At 38.5% G+C, this 24,240-nt stretch overlaps 1 protein-coding gene across 10 annotated transcripts in view; it reads right to left on the reverse strand.

Moving 5' to 3' along the window:
- Window positions 1-17,780, reverse strand: part of ralgapb (Ral GTPase activating protein non-catalytic subunit beta) — a 37,686-nt gene extending 19,906 nt beyond the window's left edge. For 3 of the 10 annotated variants that reach the window (XM_036571202.1, XM_036571200.1, XM_036571199.1), the window contains exons 1-12: window positions 17,638-17,779; window positions 13,444-13,651; window positions 9,949-10,151; window positions 9,015-9,181; window positions 8,587-8,773; window positions 8,218-8,349; window positions 7,362-7,540; window positions 6,645-6,695; window positions 5,741-5,788; window positions 5,282-5,329; window positions 1,958-2,109; window positions 935-1,142 (exon numbers count right to left, since the gene is read on the reverse strand). In XM_036571202.1, the coding sequence (XP_036427095.1) occupies window positions 935-1,142; window positions 1,958-2,109; window positions 5,282-5,329; window positions 5,741-5,788; window positions 6,645-6,695; window positions 7,362-7,540; window positions 8,218-8,349; window positions 8,587-8,773; window positions 9,015-9,181; window positions 9,949-10,151; window positions 13,444-13,620 (1,552 nt within the window). In that variant the 5' untranslated portion in view covers window positions 13,621-13,651; window positions 17,638-17,779. Of the gene's footprint in view, window positions 1-934; window positions 1,143-1,957; window positions 2,110-5,281; window positions 5,330-5,740; window positions 5,789-6,644; window positions 6,696-7,361; window positions 7,541-8,217; window positions 8,350-8,586; window positions 8,774-9,014; window positions 9,182-9,948; window positions 10,152-13,443; window positions 13,652-17,637 lie in introns of all 10 variants that reach the window. The other 7 variants (XM_036571209.1, XM_036571208.1, XM_036571203.1 and 4 more) reach the window with 6 other exon arrangements.
- Window positions 17,781-24,240: the final 6,460 nt, after the last annotated feature.

A 24,240-nucleotide genomic window follows, 5' to 3' on the forward strand; every position in this document is an offset into this window, starting at 1 on the left:
TAAAGAACCACTGTTATAAATCACCTTGATTTCATTGATTATAAAAGGTAAAATACGCTGCAACTCTTCACTAAAACAATTAAGAATGACACTTCAAAACTAGTAAGGCTGGATGTAATCCATAAGCTTTTTTCTAATTTCTTGGGTTTTGTACCTCATTAATGAAGTAATACTACTACCACTACTACTGCTACTACTACTGCTGCTGCTACTACTACTGCTGCTACTACTACTACTACTACTACTAATAATAATAATAATAATAATAATGATGATAACAATAATATTAATAATAACAACAACAACATTAATTATGACCCTAAGCACTACTGTATGGTAAATTGTTCTTACATGCAAGTATGGCCCAACATTCAAAAGGCAAAATGTTGGTCAACATTCACAGATATTATTCATGGCAGTTCATTTTATGAAATATACCTAATATTCACTTCTTTGTTGAATTAAGTCTTCTCTGGTAAAACTGTCCTCCTTTGCTAAATGGTTTCAAATGTTAAGAAAATGCAAAAGTATATTATATAATTACAACTATTATATAAACCACTTCCATGGTTATACCCAAATCCTCAGGACCTATTAGCACACCTTCTTGTTCTGAGTTTTGAGAGCTAATATTTCCATTTCCCTCTCAGGAATTTTTGTATTTTAGTATAATTCAGCACATTACTACAAAGTTACTACAGGGTATTCTGAGCTGATCTTTGTGCTACCCTCATGTCACAAATGACTCCAAGCTCCAAATGTGGTACAATCTTGCAGGTAGGAATAGCCTATTTTGTATGAGAAAAAGAAGAATGGAAAGAAAACACTAACAGGAAAAGGAAGAGAGATAAATGAGAAAAGGGAAAATAAAACCAAGTTACTGCAATAAGATGTAATTAAAACATTAAAGGTCTGAGCTCAGTTAACATCTTACCAGTCATACTACTTTCTCTGCTGAGGCCAGAATGAAGTTTGCAGTAGACAAGTGCAGCATCAAACAGCCACTGACCAAACAGGTTCAACACACTGTTGACTTTTGGCCTGGTAGGAGCAGGCAGAGGTCGAGGCTCTGAGCTCGTCTGGTTTGGACTGGAAAGGGGAGAGGTGGAGGAAGGCTGATGCGACACTTTGGACTGACCAGTCTGGAAAGTCAAGCAAAACATTTGCTTAGAAACTTAAAGACTCAACACACGACACAGCTCTCTCTTACGGAAAATTTCAACCTTTGCAAAGATATTACGTATCTGTGTAGAAGGGGGTAGTGATAAAGTCTAGTTCAGCTTTCAGATGCTGCAGCTATTACTAGCGATAACAATCAAGGTGTACTTTGATACAATTTCTTATTCACAGCTGTCCAAAACAAGCTGAGAAATTCTGTAGAAAGCATAGATTCTAAAATATTTAATCCCTTCCACATTTGTGTTCATAACTAAAAAGAGGAGATACTTTATGATTTGAATTTGATGAAAAGTTATAGTTGTGTAGACCTGCTTTGCAGGAAAAAAAGTTACATTTTTGCAATGTCATTTCTTAAAAGAAAATGCAATTTGTTACATAAGTACTGCAAAGTTAAGTCAAAAGACTTGAGGGCAGCAACAGACAGAAAAGTCTGGTGTGCCCTTGCTAACACCGCCTTCTCAACCTTTGAGAAGAACAGGAATGAGCGAATGTATGAGGGCAGCAAGAGCAGAACAGCATTACAAACATCTGCCGTAAGAGTTCCAACGATTACACAGTTCATCTGTACTAAATGTTCTCGAAACTGCTGATCAAGGACTGGTCTTTTGAGCCACTCCAGAACACATAAGAGAAAGTGATCATACAGATGTGCAAGATGAGTCACCATCGGATATGACAGACTACCAGAAATAATCACTGTAACTACATAGCATTTAAATAGTACAGCTATATTGCTATACTGTTATACTAGATCAATATCTTTCCTCGTAGGTCATACCGTTGTGGTTTTGCTGGTAGTCTTGGTTACTGCTGTGGGTCTGTGTCTGCGGCTATGAGGGGGTGTGGTGTTGGTTGTCGTCGGGGGCGGTGGCATGCTAAGTCTATTAACAGGAGTAGGCGGGGCACTGTCTGACCGAGGTCTGGATATACCTGGTAGATTCAAAAAGTTAAAAGAGACACATGCACGCACGCACACAGAAAAAAATGAGACAGAATCAAAAGTTGTGACAATGAGAAGCAGCTGTAAGCATCATATACTCAAACATGCCAAATCTGGCCTCCAGCCTTAGTGGTGCAGACTTACTTCTAAGGAGATAAACCTGTCACCACATTGGCTAATTCAGACCAGACCTGGACACACATTCAGTCATTAAGCACCAGTTTAAATCCCCAATATTTGTAACCACCAACTGTACACGTATCATTTGAGCATGTCAATTCTGCGCTCTATTATAGAAAAATGCAAAAAAGCCACAATAGCACAGAAGAGTTGCTTCTGCCATTATAAAAGCCAAAAAGCAACTCCTGTATTAAAAAAAAAAGTAGCTATAAGATCTACACCCTATGAATCAAACACCAGGTGGTTCAAAATGATCAATGAATTACTAGAACTACAAAATAATCATTGTAGATTGAATGTTTTTGTCTGGTTATGAGTATGTACAATACACCTACATGCACATAAAAAAAAATCACAAATCTGAACATTCACGATGCTGCACGGTAAGTACTGATTGGGTGAGTAGAGCAATTTGATATTGATTAAGCATATTCCTTAAAAATCCTTCTGTTCACAGATAGTCAGAAAAAGTGCAAACAAATGACCACTAGTGCACACAACATCAGCAAGAACACACTGGCATCAGCCTGGCGATATCTTTTCCTTCCTAAGACACTTCAAGGCTTGTAGACAGATTTTGATTCCCTATACTCTCCAGAAGTTCCATCATAGAGCCAGACTTACACCTTATGTCCTAACAGCAAGCACTGCATCGCAAAGCCTTCAGAATGTCTACACTGGAAACATGCTATCTCTGAATAAAGTCAAAACAGTAACAAACCTCAGACCTATGAGCTAAGAGCTCTAGGTATAAACTGCAAAAAAGTGGTCTTCAATGTAAATCCAGTATTGAAAAATATTTTAACTGTACGTTTTACAAGCGTGTAACAAACGTGCATGCATCAGTAGTTTTTGGCACATGTTACAAGTCAAAGGTTATTTGATACCTGACTACCACTGTCATTAATGTTAGCTAACTTAGCTAGATAATGCAGACAAACATACAATTTATTTGTGACGTTACATCACCTTTTTTTCTAACATTATTATTATTATTATTATATTACAACATTTAGAGGAAAAGTCATACAGCGCTCTCTTTTTTATTTTTCTATTTTTATTTATTTTTTAACATTTCATTTATTGAATTTTGCAAGTTTTACAACGAGATGTAGGCCTGTGCCGGTAACGGAACCCTTTTATTCGGGTGACTGTGCAGAAAAGAGATTGGGGTCGCTTATTCTGTGGCGGACACAGTAGAAGACACAGTAATATCATGTTAGCAGTTGTGTTATAATGTCATTTCTAATTTGCCCATGAAACTGTGCTGAATCTAGTAATAAAGAACACAACAACTTGTTAGCTCAGCCCTTTGCCTCCTTCTCTGAAGCCATTTTGCCTAGGTACGTTGGAAACGACATGTTTTTACTTAACTGTTTTTCAGTTTGGAACCTGTGACTGTGGTGTAAAGATGTCCTAAAATGTTTACCATACCATAGAGGTGGCTTTTTTTTTTAAGAGACATGATATCTGCCTGCAGCAACTGCATTTCAATAACAATGTCATCTACGATAGCTACAATATATGCATATGGTGCTAATGTAGGATTTCGCATCACCCAACATTTGAAAGTTCAGTTAGGTCTCATGTTTTTTTATTATCACTGGGGGCTGTTACCATGGTAACTCGATTGCCATCACTGGGCACAGGCCTAATTAGATAATTATAATAACGAAAAACAGTAGGCTAAGTATAGGACAGTTCAATAGAGGACTTCAGTTGGCAGTTAGCAAAAAAAAAAAGGCCTTAAGTGGTGTTTCAACAATAAGAGCCAATCAAAGTCAATGAAATTACACAAGTACACAGAGGGAAGCACAAAATTAGTAAAAATGAAGATAAAGATGGAGTAAATGGCTCCTGCAAAAACAATGCTTCAGGTTACATTATCTCCCGTAGCTTATTAATGTCTACATGTGAGAAATTGTAAGAAATTATTCCAGACATTTTGAAATTTAGACTGTTTGTCTATTAACATATGTTACTTTTTCCACAAACAAGCAAAAGGACATATTCTTTAGCCATTGCATAATACAGGGCCCCTGGGTTCTTTTCCAGAATAAAGCTATCAGGTGCTTTGCCTCAAGAATACATCCATCAATCAGCTTAAGAGAGCTGCTTCCAATAACACAATTGCAGGGAAGAGTGCCCAAGACCTCAGCCTTCAAAATTAAATCTACAGACACAATCTAGAAAATAGACTCAGGCACTACTTTTAAGAACTCCCCCACAATAGCGAAAACAGTGCACCCTTTGAGAGTGAACATATAACGCATATAGGGAAATTCCCACTGAATTTATTCAGTCTTACTTGACTGATGTACATTCTCATAATCTAGTTGTATTATATTAAACATAGCAGGCTGATTATAGATGGTTCCCTTCTTTGCTCCATCACATGGATTAGTTTCTCCTCATCCATTTTGTTGAGAAGGAACATCATCGAGATGCATTAAAAATAGAAACAGGGTGTGCATTGCATCGGGCCACATTGCTCTCTGATGCGCATGGATGATGTAGACAGCTTTAATGATTATAATGGAAGAGTTTGTTTTTTTTTTTCATTCTGTTCACTTTGCTTGCTGTTAGGACAAACGTCTCACAGTTCTTCTAAGGCAACTCTGGTCCTGATTCAACTCATCTGTTAATCGTCTGGTTTAGTGGGTGTGTTTGAGTACGGAATCCGGCCCTCCAGGACCAGAGAATAAGGGTTCAGACACAGCACTGCTACCTAAAAAAGCCCAGTGAATATCTGCCCATTCATACTGCTTTCCCTATTACCTCGGTACCCAAGGCATCAAAGATATGACATGTTTTATGTATAGCAAATGATATATTTCACAACATGTAAATGATTTTGTGTTCAGTTTTGCGCATTCCTTGCACATGCACCATTTAAACCACCCAATCAAACTCCAACCCAAGCAACATTCTGATCCACATAAAGGTCCCATATGATTCGTCATGAGCATGTTAAAAAAATACCATAGGCTGGTAGCCTGTCACGAAAATTGTTCCTAGATACAGCAACACCTGGGGACAAATAGGATTAAAAATGCAGATATATCAAAAATAATTGTGCACACTTATATATATATATATATACAAAGATCATCTTGAGAAAAATCTTATGCAAAGCAGAAGAATTTACAAGTTTCATCAGGGATTAGAAACAAGTGATGTCAATCAAATTTCCATAATTGTTTTAGTTTTGTTACATAGACTTAATTTTACTTCATTTATTTTTGTCTGAACTGTTTCTAATCCCTGGAATTTGTGTCACAATAATCTCCAAGACTCCAAGAATGCAAGCCTATGTTCATTGATGCCCACCTCAACGCGACCTACACACTACTCCACCCACAAAAAGAATCAGGTATGATGTGAGGCTAACCCGATACTTGGTTAGCCATTATTTGATTAGGTTGGTCAGGTTTAGTATACCTAAAGAGGGAAGTCTCTCTCGAATATAGCTCCTAGACACTGTTGCTCCTGAGAAAGAAGAAAATAATAGGTCCACTGATGCAGGGTTAAAAACATCTCAACCCACACAGGTCACCAAGAGAAAGCACAAAGAGTTCAGCAATTTCTAATTACACCTATGGCACACGCACTGATAATTAGTCTGTAAAGTAAAGCAAACAAGCTTGAAAGCGATGTAGAAAGCACAAGAAGAAGTAGAAAATTTCAGAACATCTGCAATGTTGTGAAAATGAAATCTCTTCCCTTTTGATTGTGTGAGTAGGCTTAAATGTCCAGCATGAACTATCACTGAATGACAAGCTTCAGCAACACTAAATGGATGGGCATTTACATACAAAGACTACAAAAGCCCTAGTTGGACTCTTTTTTTGTGAATGGCAGTAAAAAGATGAGGTCCTATGTCAAGCAGGGGTAGGCAATATGACGATATTTGTCGCTTTTGTGACAAATTACATTGCATTACATCACAATGTTTTTCTTAACATACTGCTGATACTGTCAATGCTCAAAGAATACTGGCCAGCAGCACATCATTACAAAAGAGCATAATTAGTCTTGATTGAATTCATACTTTTTGATGATATTTTTTAAATGTGGCACTACTGGTTATTTTTTGCCATATTACTCACCCCTGAGGTCAAGTCACTCAACTTGTTCTGTGGTTAGTCAAGACTAGCTGGTGCTAGCTGGTGCAAGTTCATCAACAATGTCATTATTTTACTGGAATGCATTTTGTTGAATCAAGTGACTGGGGTGCAGTATGAACATTAATAAAATTGTGCAACTAACAGTCATTTTAGTGAACTCCTATTGCCCAGATTTACATCATGGGAGTGAAAATAGAAGGTGCACTTTTTCTGAGTACCATGAGAGGGCAGAGTTTCATGACTCTTGTTTTTCTTAAACACTGCCACACCTAGAGGAGGAAACAGAATCATACTGTGGCACAGATTATAGATCACAAAAGTTGAAACTGGGACATTAACAAAAACAGAGCCAGAATATTATGTAAATAGTATAATGATTGTTTCATACAATTACTACCTTTAAGTAGAATAGACGTAAACAGCCAAACACTAAACACACCACTTTATATACAATATTCATTAAAATATCCAAAAAAAGGAATAAATAACTACAATTAATTCAATAATATCTCTCTTAAAATGGCACATCAAACATTGAAAAATTAAGTATGGCTTCTAAACTCATACTACACAAGCATAATACTACACAAGCATGTTGTATGAGCCTGGCCATGATATGGATGTGACGCACGATTAACAGTATGAAAAATGTCCCTGTTATATGCAACAACTAGGCCTATATAAACACATATCTGCTCAGTTAAAAAGGGCTGCAATTGGAATTAATGCAGCAACTAGCCTAACTACTACTGTGGTTATGATCACGGATGTGGTTGTGAAAAATGCAAGGCATCTCAAGAACCACACAAATAAACAGCCACAAAAATGAGTATCTGACTCTGTTCTTGTTAATGTCCTTGTGTCGCAGGTCATAAATATGTAAGCAAGGCTACAAAGCTTCATACATAGATTTACATTAACTCAGCCAGCCTTACCTAGGAAAGCATCCACCAAACAGCTGATGCCTCTCATGGCCCTGAAGAAGATCTGAGGCAGCTGTTTGAGGCAGGGGTGCTGGATCACCTCCTGAGGCACACTGCTCACCCCCAGCAATTGCTCTTGAAACTTGGGAGTTGAGCTTACGATGATAGGGTTACTCAGATCCACTGGGTTACTGAGGGTGGAAAACAGTAAAAGAGTTCATATCTTAATTACTATAATTCAGGAAAGACCCTTCCTCAAATGTAAAAATGATGTAAAGAACGTCATTTTCAGTTGTGTCTCTTCTTACACCTACCACAATCAGTTTCACTGTACTAAAACATGCACTAAGTACATCTGACACAGCCCTGAGCTAAAAATATATATGTGCTCATACAGTCATATACAAACATTTGAACACCCCTGGTCAAATTACACTTTGTTGTTTTTCTAAGAGAAAATAAATTAACACATCGTCTACAAGGAACTTAAAATGACATTTTTCTGCAAATATTAGTGCACAGTTTTTATTTCTTTGATGAGTTTAACATAAAGGAAAAATAAAACAAAATTTAAAACATGCCATAACTTTTCCACAGGTCGTTTCATGTTTTATTGTTGTTGTTATGCTAAATTCAGCTAATAAACTATAACTGTTTATTAGCTAAATTAAGGACGGTCACATATGGACCAACCGGGAAAGATCGTCCATATGTGAACCTCAGTAGCCTGAAGAACTGCTCATTCAAATGTGCAGGATTGTGTTGCCTGTGGAGGATGTGTGTATATTTTTATCTAAAAAAATCAACAAAATATGTCATTTGACATTTGATTAAATGAATTAACTTAAGTATGTGTGTTGCTACATACCTGAGCATGTGTAAGAAACGGTACCAAGTCTGCGCCACACAGTCACTGTCCATCTCCGTAGGAATGAGACAAGCATCCTCATCTGGCACTTTGAAAGGAGGGAAGGATGGTCCATATGTGAACCTCAGTAGCCTGAAGAACAGATACAGAGTGAACACAATATATACAACAAATCTTTTTAGTCAGTGACCTACAGGGAATAACCCTTAACTCAGTCTAATACAGAAAATACAAAAAATAGCATATTAAACATATTTAAAAACCAAAATTAATTTCAATTTAAAAATAACAGTACAATGAGCATGTGTTCAAAAAATGTCTACGTTTGAAACTGTTGGGATCTCCCATTTCATTCCATAGTAGAATGACCTGGAGGTGAGAGCGGCGATAACTTTGCTCCACTGCTCCACTACTGGCGGGTGGTGTCTCCAGTTAGCCAGCATCTCCCTGGCAGTCTTCCAGTATGGTGGGGTGGGGAAACAACGTGTGCAGGCCAGAAACCAGACCTCAAACAGTACACTGATAAGCTTCTCCGCTAGCTTCTCAGCTATCCCACCTAGAGGGGACCAAAATAGAAGGCTTGTAAACACTTTTGAAAATAGCACACAACAGTCCCCACTACGAACACAACAGATAACATAGTTATTGGGTCAGAATAAGCAATGGGTGTCTCAGGATGGTTCGGTGAAAAGATGAAACTGTGTGGACACTGTGCAGCACTGTTCTCGAATGGAGAAGAAAACCTACATGCTGAAATATGGTAAGGGGTGCAGCAGAACATTGTCACGGCTACTGACCTCCTACAGTAGGTGGGGCAAGTAAGGTGTCATTGATGCGGAGCAGGAAAAGAAGCAGCACCTCCCAGGTTTCTCTAGCCATGCTGGAAGAATCTCGGGCCAGCTTCTGCACTGCGGACAACACCTGCTGACACAACCTGAAGTGCATGGGGCTGAAGTGTTCAGGCCTAAGATGGAAGGAGAGTATTTACATTCACAATCAAGCTTAAGAAAAAAAAAATGTTTTCTGTTGGTAAACAAGAAGGCTTTTGGGATGTGTTTGTTATTAAAGCATAAATTCAAAGAACTTTGTAGTAGCATTACCACATTTATCATGAACAGTGAAAGAGAAACTCTTTATAGAATCATAAAAAATATGGTTTGCAGTTAAGACATATATAGCAATTCAAGCAATCTTTATGAAGTGTCACTCCTGTTTGTATTTAAAATGGGTACACAATGTCAATGCTTTCATTTCTTAGCGTTTTACGTTTATGCTATAAAAGTGAATCAGATTATGCTATAAACTGGCTAAGAGGTCACTGTGTGTCATGTCGATTTTGAAAATTTTCAACAATACATCTTTTGTATAAATAATGATGACACTGCTGCAACCTTAATCACTTCATCATAACTGAACAATTACCCATTTTCTAACATTATTTGAAAGATACTTCAAAGAGTAAAGAATTTTAGCTGGCTAGTTGGAAAAGGCTAGACATGGCAGATTCATAATGGTAAAGTGGCAGTTTTCCTAAAACAAGAGTCCCTACATTGATTTTAAAGCCATAATTATGTAAACTTATATTCCCATTATTTTTTTTATGTTTCTGCCAGCTATCTGGAAATGAGTCAGCTACCATTAATGCACACATCTGTTCCTAGCTGAAGAGAATTTAAGTGACATCTTTGATCAATTAATCACTCACTCACACACACAGATGTATCTGGTTACCTTGGTAGGAAGAGGTTGTGAAGATGTTTGAGGATAGTCTGCACATAAAGGTTGGGCTCTTTGATGATGGGTTGGGGTATGGAGTCTCGTGGTGACACCAGTGCCATAATCCAGTCAGTATAGACATCCACACACAACTTAACTGTATCTCCATCCAGAGGAAGAGTCAGTCCATAACACAGTACTTCCATAGTCCATTTCACCTAGAGTTGACAAAAGGAAGAATAATTAGAGCTTGTAAATGCAAAGCTTTTACACAACTGACTGGTAAGCAATGGTGTGGTAAATGTGTATTTAAAATTATTTCAGATATCACAACAATTTCCAAAGGCTACCACTTTTTTGCACTACAGAAGACCTCAGAGGCTCCTGGTTCTGCACTTCGACAATCAATGTTGGTGAAAGCAAGTGTATATTTTATGCCCCCTTTCTAAGTAGTGAATTCACCTTTACGGTACACAGTTATCGCTGACACAGGCATTCAATTGCCTGCACACAGCCTGCACAATCTCCATCAAAAGTCATCATGAATCTACACCAGGAGGAGCTCATGAATGATCATCTGTAGTAGCAACTGTTAAAACGACAGATAGTTTTCAAATGATGTTGGATTATCTAGTTATTTTATTTAGAATATTATTTTTATTAAAGATTTAATTAAAACTTAAATAAACTTAACTAAAACTAAAATCAGTAAAACAACTATGCTGCGGTGAACCACTTTATTTACTGATGTATTTATTTATTGATGGAGTGAGTGATTGAATGTTTGATTGAGCATAAGTATATGATCAATAATGCTCTTTTAACTGAATGCAACCAAACCCTCAAAGCAATCTACTTTACAGTCTTCCCAGATGAGTAGAGGCTGGGGGCTCCCCATTAATACCCTTGATTTTGGGGAATAAATCTGTATAAGCAGGTGTCTACAAACATTAGGACATAAAGTGTAACATTCTGTTATGTATAAACTGCAATCTGCATCCTACAATATAACACATCTGTCTTTCATGCACAGCATCACCGGTCAACATCATTTACATTATAGACGTGAGAGAAACAAGGCTAGATTATGACATTTGAGGGTTTAAATGGTTTTGCTAGTCAACCGAAAAAAATTGTGTAAATATGGGTTTTAAAATACAATTTAGAATATTTTTTTCTGACAACCAAAATGTCAAAAGAACAAATACATAAATGTTCGACCAGTGCTGTCGGGTAAACCACAACTCACCTTTGTTTGTTATGTTGCTTCTGCTGAGTGTAGCCTTAAGCTACAAATGTGTTTGTTAGCCAACAGTTAGCCTATGTAGTCAGCTTAAAAAATACAAGCTACCAACTAGTTTAATGTATTGTTTACCAACATGTTGATTTTTGTTAAAATTATGCATAATTGAATTCACATGCCTTGCTCGGAGGACACAAAATTATATTATGGACTGAACTCTTTTACTCTTTGTAATTCCCATAATGGATAATGCTTATTGCTATTTGCATGTTCAGCTCTGACTAAAGGCATGCACCATTAGTTAATAACAGGGAACACACTAATCTGACATGCAGGCCCCATTATAACTCGAACAAAATGGAACTTTGTACTTCTCACTTCATCCAACCAAAGAACTTCAAATACATGAAGGAAATAAAGTCACAGTCAGAAAGAGTGGACCATCTCTTTCTTTTATACGTTCTCTTACTTATACTGTAGAAAAAAATATGCCCACAGAAGAATAACATCCCAAACATTACAGCAACTCCCTGTGATGGACTAGCTACTTCAAAAAAAACATGCAATTATTTTTTCAAATTGCTGACACTGCTCATCTAAAACTTCAAAAACAGGCTTGTAGTTCTGTGAACTGATCCAAAAGCACTCAAGCAGAAGGCATGAGGCCTGTGTGGAAGCTTGGGGGTGGGAACAGTCAATAAAAATCAGATCCAGAGAGGGAGGCAAAAGGGAATTCACAGGATATCCTTCTACTGTTATCAGGCTGCACAGAAGCCCGCAGGAACCACGGCTACAATGTAACAGAGGGGGAAGTAAATTCTACTAATTTCTTAGTTGTTTTTTTTGCTTCTCAAAGTAAATCCTCCTTGGGTTTGTGGAAGGAGCTATCTAAATTGAACTTACTATTATTTACTACTATTTCTACACTAAATGAAGTGAGATATACACACATACACTGACACATACACAGACAGAAGTCTAATGAAGGGTCAGCATTTACATACCCACACAAACAAAATACAGAACTAAAGAAAGCTATCCATTCAGTCTTGTATCAGCAAATACAAGTCAGAAGAAGCTCCTAGGATGCCAAACGAGTGACAAAGTAAAGTTTCCTGTGCAAGTCCTATGAACATTTCCAAGGCAAATCATGTAAATACACTGAACAAAGAGAACACTTTTGTTCTGCCAGGAGAGAAAATGTCTTTACAAAAATAGACACACCATGGCCCTGCCCCGCTAGTGATAGTGACTTCACAACCAAATGCTTCAAAGAGACATTTCCTCAAAACAGACTTGTGTATTATTTATAAGATTATTTTAAAATATCAAAACACAAAAGCAGAAGAAAAACAAAACAGCTAGCATATCATCACTGTCTGAACCTCCTCCAAAACAGTAACTTTTCAGGAGAAGGTGAAAACAAATAATTTTAAATGAATTTTTTAAAAGACTAATAAATAAAATAAAACAACATCCATGTGTTTGTGGACCACTTCATTACAAAATGTTTACACAATGTAAAAAGCAGCTGGTGTTTTGAAATCACATATACAGAACAAAAAAAAAAAACACGATTTTACAAGGTTGTCCCGACAGGGATAATATACAAACATGGAATATCAGCATCGTCCTCCAAGTTTTCGGCAGTGGTAGTTTGAGGGCAGACATCTATTAATGTAGACATGATAGCCTACAGTCTCTTACTAACAAATACAGCATTTACTGCCCAGTGTAACTCAGTGGCCTTAAGATGTCAAAAACATGAGTGTTTGCGATAACATGATACCGCTTTTTAGTTTCCAATACTGATACCAATATTGAAACCTTAAGTAACAGGCGATACTGATCCAACACTTCCCCTTTAAAAAGTACAAAACTTAAAAATGATCTATTTTAACCTCACTTAAGACAAGCACCTAAAAGTAGGCTATCAACTGACTGAATCAGAATCATTCTTTCCATCCCACTAATATTCAATTCAGTATTTTCTGTTGACATTGGCTTGATATTGATACCTGGAATCAGACTGCTGCTCTCTCTAATAAGTGTGAATTCATATTCTACATCAATAAATTTGTAATTAAAGCTTTCTCAATCATTTCTACAAGGCACATGTGGAAAAGAAACACAGCGGAACTCTCCTATACACTTTAACAACACACACCATCACTGGGGGGCACTGAATCATTTGCAAAAAGGTCATTTTGTTTTCAATTTCAAGATGCTGTCTTGTTTTCTCCTTTACACAAAAAGTCCCACCTTACCTCTTTATCAGTCTTGAGGAGGCACTCAGGGGAAGGAGCTCCAGGGCTGCCCCCTAAGGGGCGTACCACTGCATTAGCCACTTCACGGCCAACTGTAGGTGGGTAGGAGTGCAGCACGCTCAGGTGGCCCGGATCACTCTGGACCACCAGGTGCAAAGACCTCCACTCAGAGTACATGGCTCAGGCTTCTAGTGGATCCAACTAAGTTCTGAAAATGCAAGAAGCACAAGACACATCAGGTGAACAGCTCATAAAATAACTGAAGAATGAGTGACTTCAAAGGAATAACGCTCTCTCTAACTAGAAACAGGTACAAGTCCCAAGAAAATCGGGATTTGTGTTTAACATACTGTGACTGTATTAAACTATACTATAAACCTTGTATTCGTAATGATGATATTAATCAAAACAAATACAATGATCAGTTTTGTTTATTTTACAATGCACTCCACTAACTCATGCAGGCAAAGTCAGCTCCCACTGCTCATTTGCAGGGCAAAACAAACTAAGCAGAGCACTACCATGTTTTGACAGCAGTGAATAGTTCATCGTCTGCCTCTGTTCACCTACCACAAACAGACCAGTAATCCGAACTGGGGAACTATTCCAACAGGGACTTCCTGTCATTATATGTGGGCTACACAAATAATCATCTATTCCTGTGCACAGCAAATCCAGTCTATTTAACTGCAAAATACCAGAGGTAATGCATTCAACTAAGTAGTAACACAGTGAAGAGTACTCAAATAAACTGTATACAAATAAAAAATAAAGGTAATAGCATTGTACTGGGAGAAGCTGCATTCATTGTTCATGCAGTCTGGCCTGTAAGAAACAGTCTGAAGCATACAAGGTAGCTTAAATATGATCAAAAGCTCTGAAATGTTCAAAACGCATCTTTATTTAGTAGCATGTTGTTATTCAGGGGTACATTTTTAGTACCCCTGAATAACAACAAAGCAGCTAAGTATAAACTAGTACAATGTTAGGTTTTGGAACAGTAATACTGCAGAATGCTGCAACACACAAGAAGTGCTGGCCAGTAATGACATATTTCAACGTCACAATATTTTCCAAATATATCACAGTATCAGATGACATTCAAGCGTTAATAAAGTTATCGAGCCCATGCTTCCTGTGTACTGGTGCTAAAACAATGTCTTACAAACCTGACATAACTTGACTGTTTTGTTCTGCTTTGTTCTCTTAATATTACACCAAACGGAACCTTACACAGTACTGTAAACTCTAACCAGACACAACCCACATCTCCAGAAAAGAGATACACTATTTATTCATGTATGTATTTGATACTCTTCTTTCAAAACAACCTAACGCACCCAGCAAATGACATGCATTACAGTTAACTGTCAGGTCCTCCTGAATACCATGACCAAAGTGCACAAAGTCAAAGTACATTATGTGCACTATCATGCTTACAATGGTCATTTGGTATCAACCACAGCACTAAAATATAATTAAAATCAATATCACAGTGTATCAGCATCATGGCGTACCGGTACAGACATATAATAGCCAAGCAATGTATGCAAATGAGCCCTCTAACAAAGCAATTCTTAAATGATATAAGCATTGAGACCAAACTCACGTTTCAGATCACTGTTCAAAAGAAGTTCTGATGAATCGAGATATTAATATGACTCAACAGAAATAAGTTTTGTCAAATAATGCAGACTACTCTTTAATTATGTGAAGTGTTTGTCACTGCAACCTAAACGTGTTACAAAGTGTATCATAGTCATAATTGTTTTTTTTGTCCAAATCATGGACGCCTACAAAGCCCACTAATTAGCAGTAAAAGTTATAGTTGTTCTATCTTCTATGTGAACAGATTTGTGTACTGTGATTGCACTGTTTAATCTCAGATGTTCTCCTTGAAATATGAGTGTTTTGACAATCCACAGCTGTTCATTATAAGTACGAATGGAGATGCACTAATTACTAAGCGCTAAGCATAATTAAATATCACAAAACTTTCTGCCCAGCTGGAAAGAGGCAGCTGAAATTAATTTTGTCAGTAGCGTACAGCTAAGTTCAGCACTGAGGATGAACTTATTAAAACAAAAAGATGAACTGACATTACTGATATTCTCCAGGATGTTTCCAGACATTCCTATCCTACACTGACCTCCACACTGTCGGAAATGTACGTTAATACTGGAACAAAAGTATTAAAAACCTGTGACTGTGCTAAATGGGCTTCCACATTCCACTGACACAACACTGTTTATCATTTCCAACTCGCTCTGTTAAACTGACACAACAACCCACATATTTCAACACAACCACTTCAGACTGAATAGAGATGACTACAGGAACAAGGGGCTACTTAACAGGAACACTAATTGACATAGATACCTACACCGACAGACCAGAACATTAATCCACCTCCTTGTTTTTACATTCATTGCTCATTTTATCAGCTCCACTTACCATATTGGAGCTCTCTGTAGTTCTACAATTACAGACTGTAGTCCATCTGTTTCTCTGTATACTTTGATAGAGCCCTTTCACCCTTTTCCTCAGTGGTTAGGACCCCCACAGGACCACCACAGAGCAGGTATTATTTGGGTGGTGTATCATTCTCAGCACTGCAGTGACACTGATGTGATTGTGGCGTGTTCGGGTATGTTGCAGTGCTGCAGGAGTTTTAAACACCTCAGTGTCACTGCTGGACTGAGACCAGTCCACCAACCACAAAAACATCCACCCAACAGCGTCCTGTGACCACTGACGACAGACTAGAGGATGACTAACATGAACTGTGCAGCTACAGATGAGCTACCCTCTCTGACTTTTATCTACAGGGTGGATCAACAAGGTAGGGGTGTCTAATAGAGTGGACAGTGCGTGGACACAGTGTTTAAAAACTCCAGCACCACTGCTGTATCTGATCCACTCGTACCAGTACACCGCAGTGGTAAGAATGATCCACCACCAAAATAATGCCTGCTCAGTGGTGGTCCCCACCATTGAAGAAGAGGGTAAAGGGGCTAACAAAGTATGCAGAGAAACTGATGGACTACAGTCTGTAACTGTAGAACTACAAAGTTATCCTATGTGATACATAGCACTGATACAACGGAGTGTAGTTACAAGAAGGTGGCTTTAACGTTATGGCTGATCGGTGTGTCTCACACAAACAATGACAGGTTAAGAGAACACAAGTACATGACAGAACATTGGGTAGCTGGCTTAAAGCTAAACTAACCTTCAATATCTATTCTGAACAAGGAAACATCATTTACGCTTACAGTTTTAATGTGTCATGTAAACAAATACAGCAAGTAACTGCCTCTGCAAATAAGTTGACAAACACGGCGATGCTATATTTGGCTAATCCTGCTAGCTGGTTAACTCGCTGAAACACCATAGACAAGTAGGACTTCCGTAGCCAAAGCTAGTTAGCTAGCTAACTGGCTTAGCCTCTAAGCTACAAAACAACTCGGTGAGGCTCAGGAAGGCAGGAAGCTAAAACGTGACCTACAAATAATCTGATTGTCTCACTGCATTACCCCACTGACATTGTTGGTCCGCCCAAATCTTACAGACACACGTAAGCCTCCCGTTTTATTCGAAGGAAAGACATCATTAATCTAATCTAGTTAGCCGTGTCAGTCAGGCAGCTGAACGGCTAACAAACCGAGCGCGGAATCTTCTACTGCAGTTCACCTCAACAAAGATTAGCTCGCACCAGCTAACTACTGTTTTAGGATTAGACTACAGTTGTCAAAAAATCGAAGGTGACTCTCCGAAATAAAACCAATCACCATCCCTTCCATCCCAGCTTTAGCAAACGACGCTGGCTAATAGCACAGCCACTAGCTCTACAGCTAGCACAGTTTTCCTGCCGTGTTTGATCAATCACATGAATTGACAGCTCGAGTATCGAGCTCGACTCGATTCACGCTTCAAAACAACGTCCAGTCTCTAAACTGGCGGTTGTACGAGCACTGCGGCACACTGTCCATTTCCTCAGAAATAACCCAACACGAGCAACTGAACGGCAAGGTGAACTCTTCTCTCCGGTTCCACTCTGGTAGCTCGGTATTAGCCATGCTAGCTCGCCCGTTCGCCTGTGTTATTGTAGGCCGCAATGCGGGACAATCTGGCAGGCGACACGCACAGCTCTTCAGCGCAGCAACAACAAGAACAGCAGTCAGCTAAGATTACCTGCTTCGGGTGTCATAGCAAAGGCTCGCAGCTTTTCAAGAATTCTGTCCGGAGAAACGGGAGAAACTTTGCAGCATCTTTGTCACTAACTAGCTGGATCAGATCCTCCTTCCCATCGTCATCCAGCGGTGGGGTTTGGCTGCAGCGCCGAGAAAATGATCACCTGAAGGGGGCGCCACATGGGGCTCAGAAGGCTGGAGTGAGGAGTAGAGGGAACAGAACGGGAGCAGGTAGTGAGCACAGCTGGGATGGGCGCTTCAACTGGTTTTCTTTTCGATCTGATACTGAGGTTAGTATTCCTACAAATACCAGTACTTTTACATTTTTATTTCTACAATGAAAACAGGAAATACAGAGCCCCTAAAGTGACACGGTGAATATTTTTTTAATAAGGTGTGGCCACGAATTGTTGTATTTAGGCCATGAGTTGAGTTTCTTGTGGCTGCAAATGAATAAATTGAGGCCGCAAATTAGTATTTTGAGGCCACATGGCGACAAGGAACTTAACTGGCCGCAATATATTAATTTGTGGCCTCAATATGTTAATTTGTGCCATTGAGAAACTGAACTCTTGGCTTTAATATATTAACTTGTGGCCGAAATAAATGAATTAGTGGCTACACTTTAAAAAGAAAAATCACTATGTCACCTTAAGGCCTCTGTAGGAACATAAAGTCATCAATAAAATTTATTTTAAAGTCTTTATGTTATTCTTAAAAGATACTACACTTTAGGTAAAGTAAAACAATAACAGTTGCAACATCTGCTGTAAAAATATGCGGACTCACCTTTTGCAGTAGTCTCTAAAGTGAGATTCCCTGGTTTAAAGATCAGACAACGTTTTTTTTTGGTTGAAAAGATCTGACAACTAATTGAAGTTGGTGCTATGTAAGACCCAGTGGCATAAAGGTGTTTATATGAACATCTAAAATGACAGACAAAGCAGCAGACTGAATGGAGCATATTACGAAAGCACATGGAAAAACAGCTGAACAACACATATTGTCAGCATCAAGTACATCAAGTGAGAGGTAAACAGAACACAGACTAACTGAACCATCTCACAACCAGACTTCACCAAATATAACTATATGTATGAAGTCTCCAAAATAAAACAAAGGAATCATTGACATGCCAATATACACTGATCAGGCATAACATTATGACCAGATCCTTGTTTCTGTGCTCATTGTCCATGTTAGCTCTGCCTAATATATAGGTGCACTTTGTAGTTCTACAATTACAGACTGTAGTCCATCTGTTTCTCTGCATACTTTGTTAGCCCCCTTTCACCCTGTTCTTCAGTGGTCAGTACCCCCATGGACCCTCACAGAGCAGGTACTTGGGTGTATTTGGATGGTGGATCATTCTCAGCACTCCAGTAACACTGATGTGGTGGTGGTGTGTTAGTGTGTGTTGTGCTGGTATGAGTGGATCAGACACAGCAGTGCTGCTGGAGTTTTTAAACACTGTGTCCACTCACTGTCCATTCTATTAGATGCACCTGCATTGTTGGTCCACCCTGTAGATGTAAAGCCAGAGATGATAGCTCATCTCTTGCTGTACAGTCTGAGCTAATCATCCTCTAGTCCTTCATCAGTGGTCACAGGACGCTGCCCACAGGACGCTGTTGACTGGATTTTTTTGGTTAATGGACTACTCTCAGTCCAGCAGTGACACTGAGGTGTTTAAAAACTCCAGCAGCACTGCTGTGTCTGATCCACTCGTACCAGCACAACACACAATAACACACCACACACCACTGTGAGGGTCCATGGGGGTCCTGACCACTAAAGAACAGGGTAAAAAGGGGCTAACAAAGTATGCAGAGAAACAGATGGACTACATTCTGTAATTGTAGAACTACAAAGTGCACCTATATAGTAAGTGGAGCTGATAAAATGGACAATGAGCGTAGAAACAAGGACATAATGTTATGCTTGATCGGTGTATACAGGCCTTTAGCTATCAAGCTGAAAGGTCACAACAAAGAGAAAAATCAAAATACAAACCTCAGTCCCAAAAATGTTGAGACATGCTAAATAAAACAAGGCATTTATTAGTAAATTCAGTTTGACCTGTATTAAATTGAAAATAGTACAAAATTATGATATTTGACATTTTACTTACTGAACTTTATTGTTTTTGTGAATATACTCTTACCAAAATTTGATGCCTGCAACATATTCCAAAAAAGTTAGGACAGTCCTCAGGGTGTTTACACCTGGCTTTTCATGTGGTCAAGTAAATTCCAAGTTTGCATATTGATGCAAAGTGTAATCAGGCCGTATGTTTCATCACCTTTCCTTTTAACAATATTTAATGATAATTTAGGGATTGAAGACACCAGATGATCCAGTTTTGAAAGTGGTATTTTTGCCATTCTTGCTTCATAAAAGTCAACTGCATGACCATATGTTGTTGTAATTTTAAACCACACATTTTCAGTGGGAGGTCAGTCTAGCCCCCACACTCTCTGATTACACAGCCATGCTGTTGTAACTCATGCAGAATGTAGCTTGGTGTTGTCATGTTAAAATAAGCATGGACGTCCCTGAAAAAAGACAGTATCTAGAAAGCAGAATATGTTCCTCCAAAACATATATATATCTTTCGGTATTAATGGTACCTTCACAGATGTGCAAATTACCAATACCATGGTCACTAATACCCCCACACAGACCATGGCTTTTAAACTTTACACTGGGAGCAATCTGGATGATCATTTTTGTTACTGGCCCAGAGAACATGACATCCATTATTTCCATAAATAATCCTGAGCCCATGTGACGATATTCATCACGGAAGCATGCTTGTTTTTAATGCAGTGGTGTTTGAGGGATCTAAGGCCATGAACATTCAGAGATTTTCTGGAGTTCCTGGGTCTTTTGATGATATTATTCACCACTGAGGGTGAAATACCTAAAATCCTTGTAGTCGCTTGTTGGGGAATGTTGTCCTTAAATTATTGGACTAATTGTTCACCCATTTTTTGGTAAAGATAAGAGAACTGACACTTGCTTATAAAGGACTAGGCCTTTCCTTGATGCTCCTTTTATACCCAAGCAATAAATAATAAATGTCTCTGATTAAAATTATATACAATCATATATCACTATTCAGTGTGAACATGGATTATGTCTGTTTAACTTTTAATTTTTCAATGTTATGTATGATTTATAAACTGCCTTTATTTTTTGGACCCTCCAGTCAGTTTCACTGACATATATCAAACAAAATGAATGAATGAAATGAACATTTTAGCCAACTGTGTCTGAACACATCGGAATTAGACCTCCACATTTAACCCCTCCGTGCAGTGAAACACCACATACACACTAGTGAACACACACATTAGGGGGCAGTGAGCACACTTGCCTGGGGCGGTGGGCAGCCCTATCCACAGCGCCTGGGGAGCAGTTGGGGGTTGGGTGCCTTGCTCAAGGGTACTTCAGTCACATACTGTCAGTTGAGGGGATCGAACCAGAGACCTTCCAGTCACAAGGCTGGTTCCCTAACCTCCAGTCCACAACTGCCCTCTAAAAACAGGTATTTAAGTAGAAAAATAGTTAACTATACTTCAAAGTGGTTATTTCTTTAAAATCTTTTTTTTGCTTGTGGTAACTGGTAGCCTTATGGACAAAATGCCCCTGCTATTACCACAGGTGTATTTATCATCTCCAGATCAGTAGATAGCCGTCATAATTTGTTGTAAGAGAACTTAGGAAGGACTGTTTAACTGGCCAATCATATTGCCACATCCAACAGTCAATCAGAGCACAGGAGGAAAAAATTCAGCTAACCAGTCAGATTAGGAAGGAAAAAACTCACATAGGCAGATTGCAGAAGTGAAAAGTCAACTAGCCAATCAGAGTTCATGAGGGAAATTTTAATGGAATTTTAATTTTCATTTAGTTTAATTAATATTCAACTAGTAATCAGAGTTCAGCCAATCAGATCATGGGACTGAAAGTTCAACCAGCCAGTTAGATGATAGGGGAGACAGTTCCACTAACTAATCTGATTGCCAGACAGATAATTCAATCAGATAATATGATTATCAGATTGTGGAAAATATGAGGGAAAATTCAACCATCAGTCAGGTAACACTGAAAAAAATCAACTAGCCAGTCAGATTACAGGAGAGAAGAGCAACCAGCCAATTAGAGTTCAGCCAATCAGACTGCAGGACTGGAAATTCACCTAGCTAAACAGATTAAAGGAGTGCAAATTCACCTAGCCAATCAGATTTCAGGAGTCAAAATTATCTAGCAGGTCAGATTACAGGAGTGAAAATCACTCTGGCCAGTCAGATGGCAGTCTATATAAATCATAATCCCTAAGGTTGAGTTTAAATAAAGTATGCTTGTGAAATATGACTGACCTTTCAGAGACATACAGCATCTTTCCTGAATAATGAATTGTAATACAAAGTGGCAGCATGTGATGTAGTGACACCAGGAGCCACATTAAATTATTACATATGTTGCCCTTAACATGTCTCAGCTGATCTGATTTTTTAAGATATTTGCATTCATAAATTCTCTACACTGAAGACCTTCTGAAACATTTTAAATAAGCTTTAAGGCTTGATGGTGGCTGGACTTGCACTATTAGGAATTACAAGTTTATTGATATTATCCTTGTTGATCTTAGGAAGCATTTTTTCAACCCTTACCACTGACTCCTGTGTTCACCCTCATATTGTATCTCTTCCCTGCAAAAGCAGATTGTGGAAGTGAAGCGAAATTCAACTAACCAATCAGATTGTAGCTAAGAAAATTCAGCTAGCAATCTGAGCTCAGCAATTCAGTTAGACGACCATATTGTAGGACTGAAATTGATCAAATTGCTGAAGGGAAGAAAAACAAAGTGGTCAATCAGATTGCAGAATTGAAAACTCAACTTGCCAATCAGAGCTCAAGAGGGGAAATTCAGCTGGCCCATAAGAGCTCAGCCAATCAGTTCACAGGACTAAAAATGTAACTAGCCAATTAGAAGGTAGGAAAGAAAATTCCACTAACTAATCATTAGCAGGACAGAAAAGTCAACCAGCCAATCAGATGACGTGAGGGAAAATTTAACTAGTCGGTCAGATTACACTAGCCAATTAGATTGCACGGGATAAAATTCAACTAGCCAGCTTAATGAGGGCTGGACATAGACTATTTGACATTCATTTTGGGGACTGTGTTCAAAAAGGAAAGTTATAGTCATATTTTACTCCTCACTCTTGTTTGCCTGCACAACAATAGCCTGTTATGATCCCCCCATCCACTAGATGGAGCCACCTCCACACCGAATATAGCTCACAAATACAGTGTCACACAGTCTAGTGCAAATTTGCATTCTCTGTGCAGGAATAAAAGGGACATTAAAGCAGAAAGAAAGGATGAGAGAAAAGTGTGTTGTTGCTCACGTTCCTTACTGAGTCAGATTGTTCTGGGCAGCATATTTCAGTGATTTCTTTATCCAAATGAGCGAGTTGTCCTTGGGAGGTACTCTAAGTAGATCTCTCTGTCTTTGCTAGCATTGAGTGGGCCTCAGGTATGCAGATGTAAATGTACATGTCAGCAGAACAATTATGCTTCCTTCAAACCTTAAGTGCTGAACAGAAAGGTTTGATTACAATCTGATGATGAGCTTGTTCTTTTGCACACTGCCATATTGTCTTCAAATGTTAACATCATTCATATCTACAGTCTTCCATACTTTCCATGTTTGTGTTCTTTATCCTTAAGGGCTGAATGATCATTTGTCGATTTGATATATCAGTTTGTGGCTTTATATAGTGCAAGCTGAAGCCTGCCACAGAAAGACACACACCCACAAAATAGCTTTTCAGAAGCCTGGTAGAGGAAAAAAAAGAAATAGCAGTTCATTGTACGAAAGAGGAATCTTATCTCAATGATAATACTCCTCTTGTGCTGTTGTGCTCTGTATTACTTTGTTGCTGATTGCTTAATAACACAATGTCATTGTTTGACATTCATTGCGTTCCAGAGGAAAGAGATGCTATGCTATCATTAAAGAATGATGTTCATTGTATATTTTCTCCATAATGTACTGCAGTCTATGTTTGTTTGTTTCATCCTTAAGATAATCTTGTATATATACAATCATATCAGTATATCTTGTTATGTGGCCAAAGTAATCTAATGCAGGAGTGCACTTGAATGGACACAGGCATAGATTGTAGTCATGCACTGATCCGATATACTGGATCGGCATTGGCACTGATACTAGGAATGTGCATTCTGAATAATTTTGATATTTGAGCATCTCTAACAATTAATGAACAGACTTTTGGTTAACTGCAGACAAGGAAAAAGCAAAAAACAAAACACCACAAACAGACTTGAGTTGAAAATCATGTAGAGGCTAACAGGCAAAGAACCCACCATGTAACACAGTCTCCTGAGTCACATCCTTAACATGTCCAGTGCACTCTTGTTTCTTAATGGCAAAGTATAACATTGTGGGGTCCACCACGTGCCATGCTGCAGTGGGGAGTTTAGGGGGTGTGGTCATGTAAAGTGGCAGGATGTGCCACAGTCCCAGGTTAAAAGGGACGTTTGTTGTTGTTGTTTGGTTATTAGTGTA

The sequence above is a fragment of the Colossoma macropomum genome, unplaced genomic scaffold, assembly GCF_904425465.1.
Source record: "Colossoma macropomum unplaced genomic scaffold, Colossoma_macropomum, whole genome shotgun sequence".
NCBI lineage: Eukaryota > Metazoa > Chordata > Actinopteri > Characiformes > Serrasalmidae > Colossoma > Colossoma macropomum.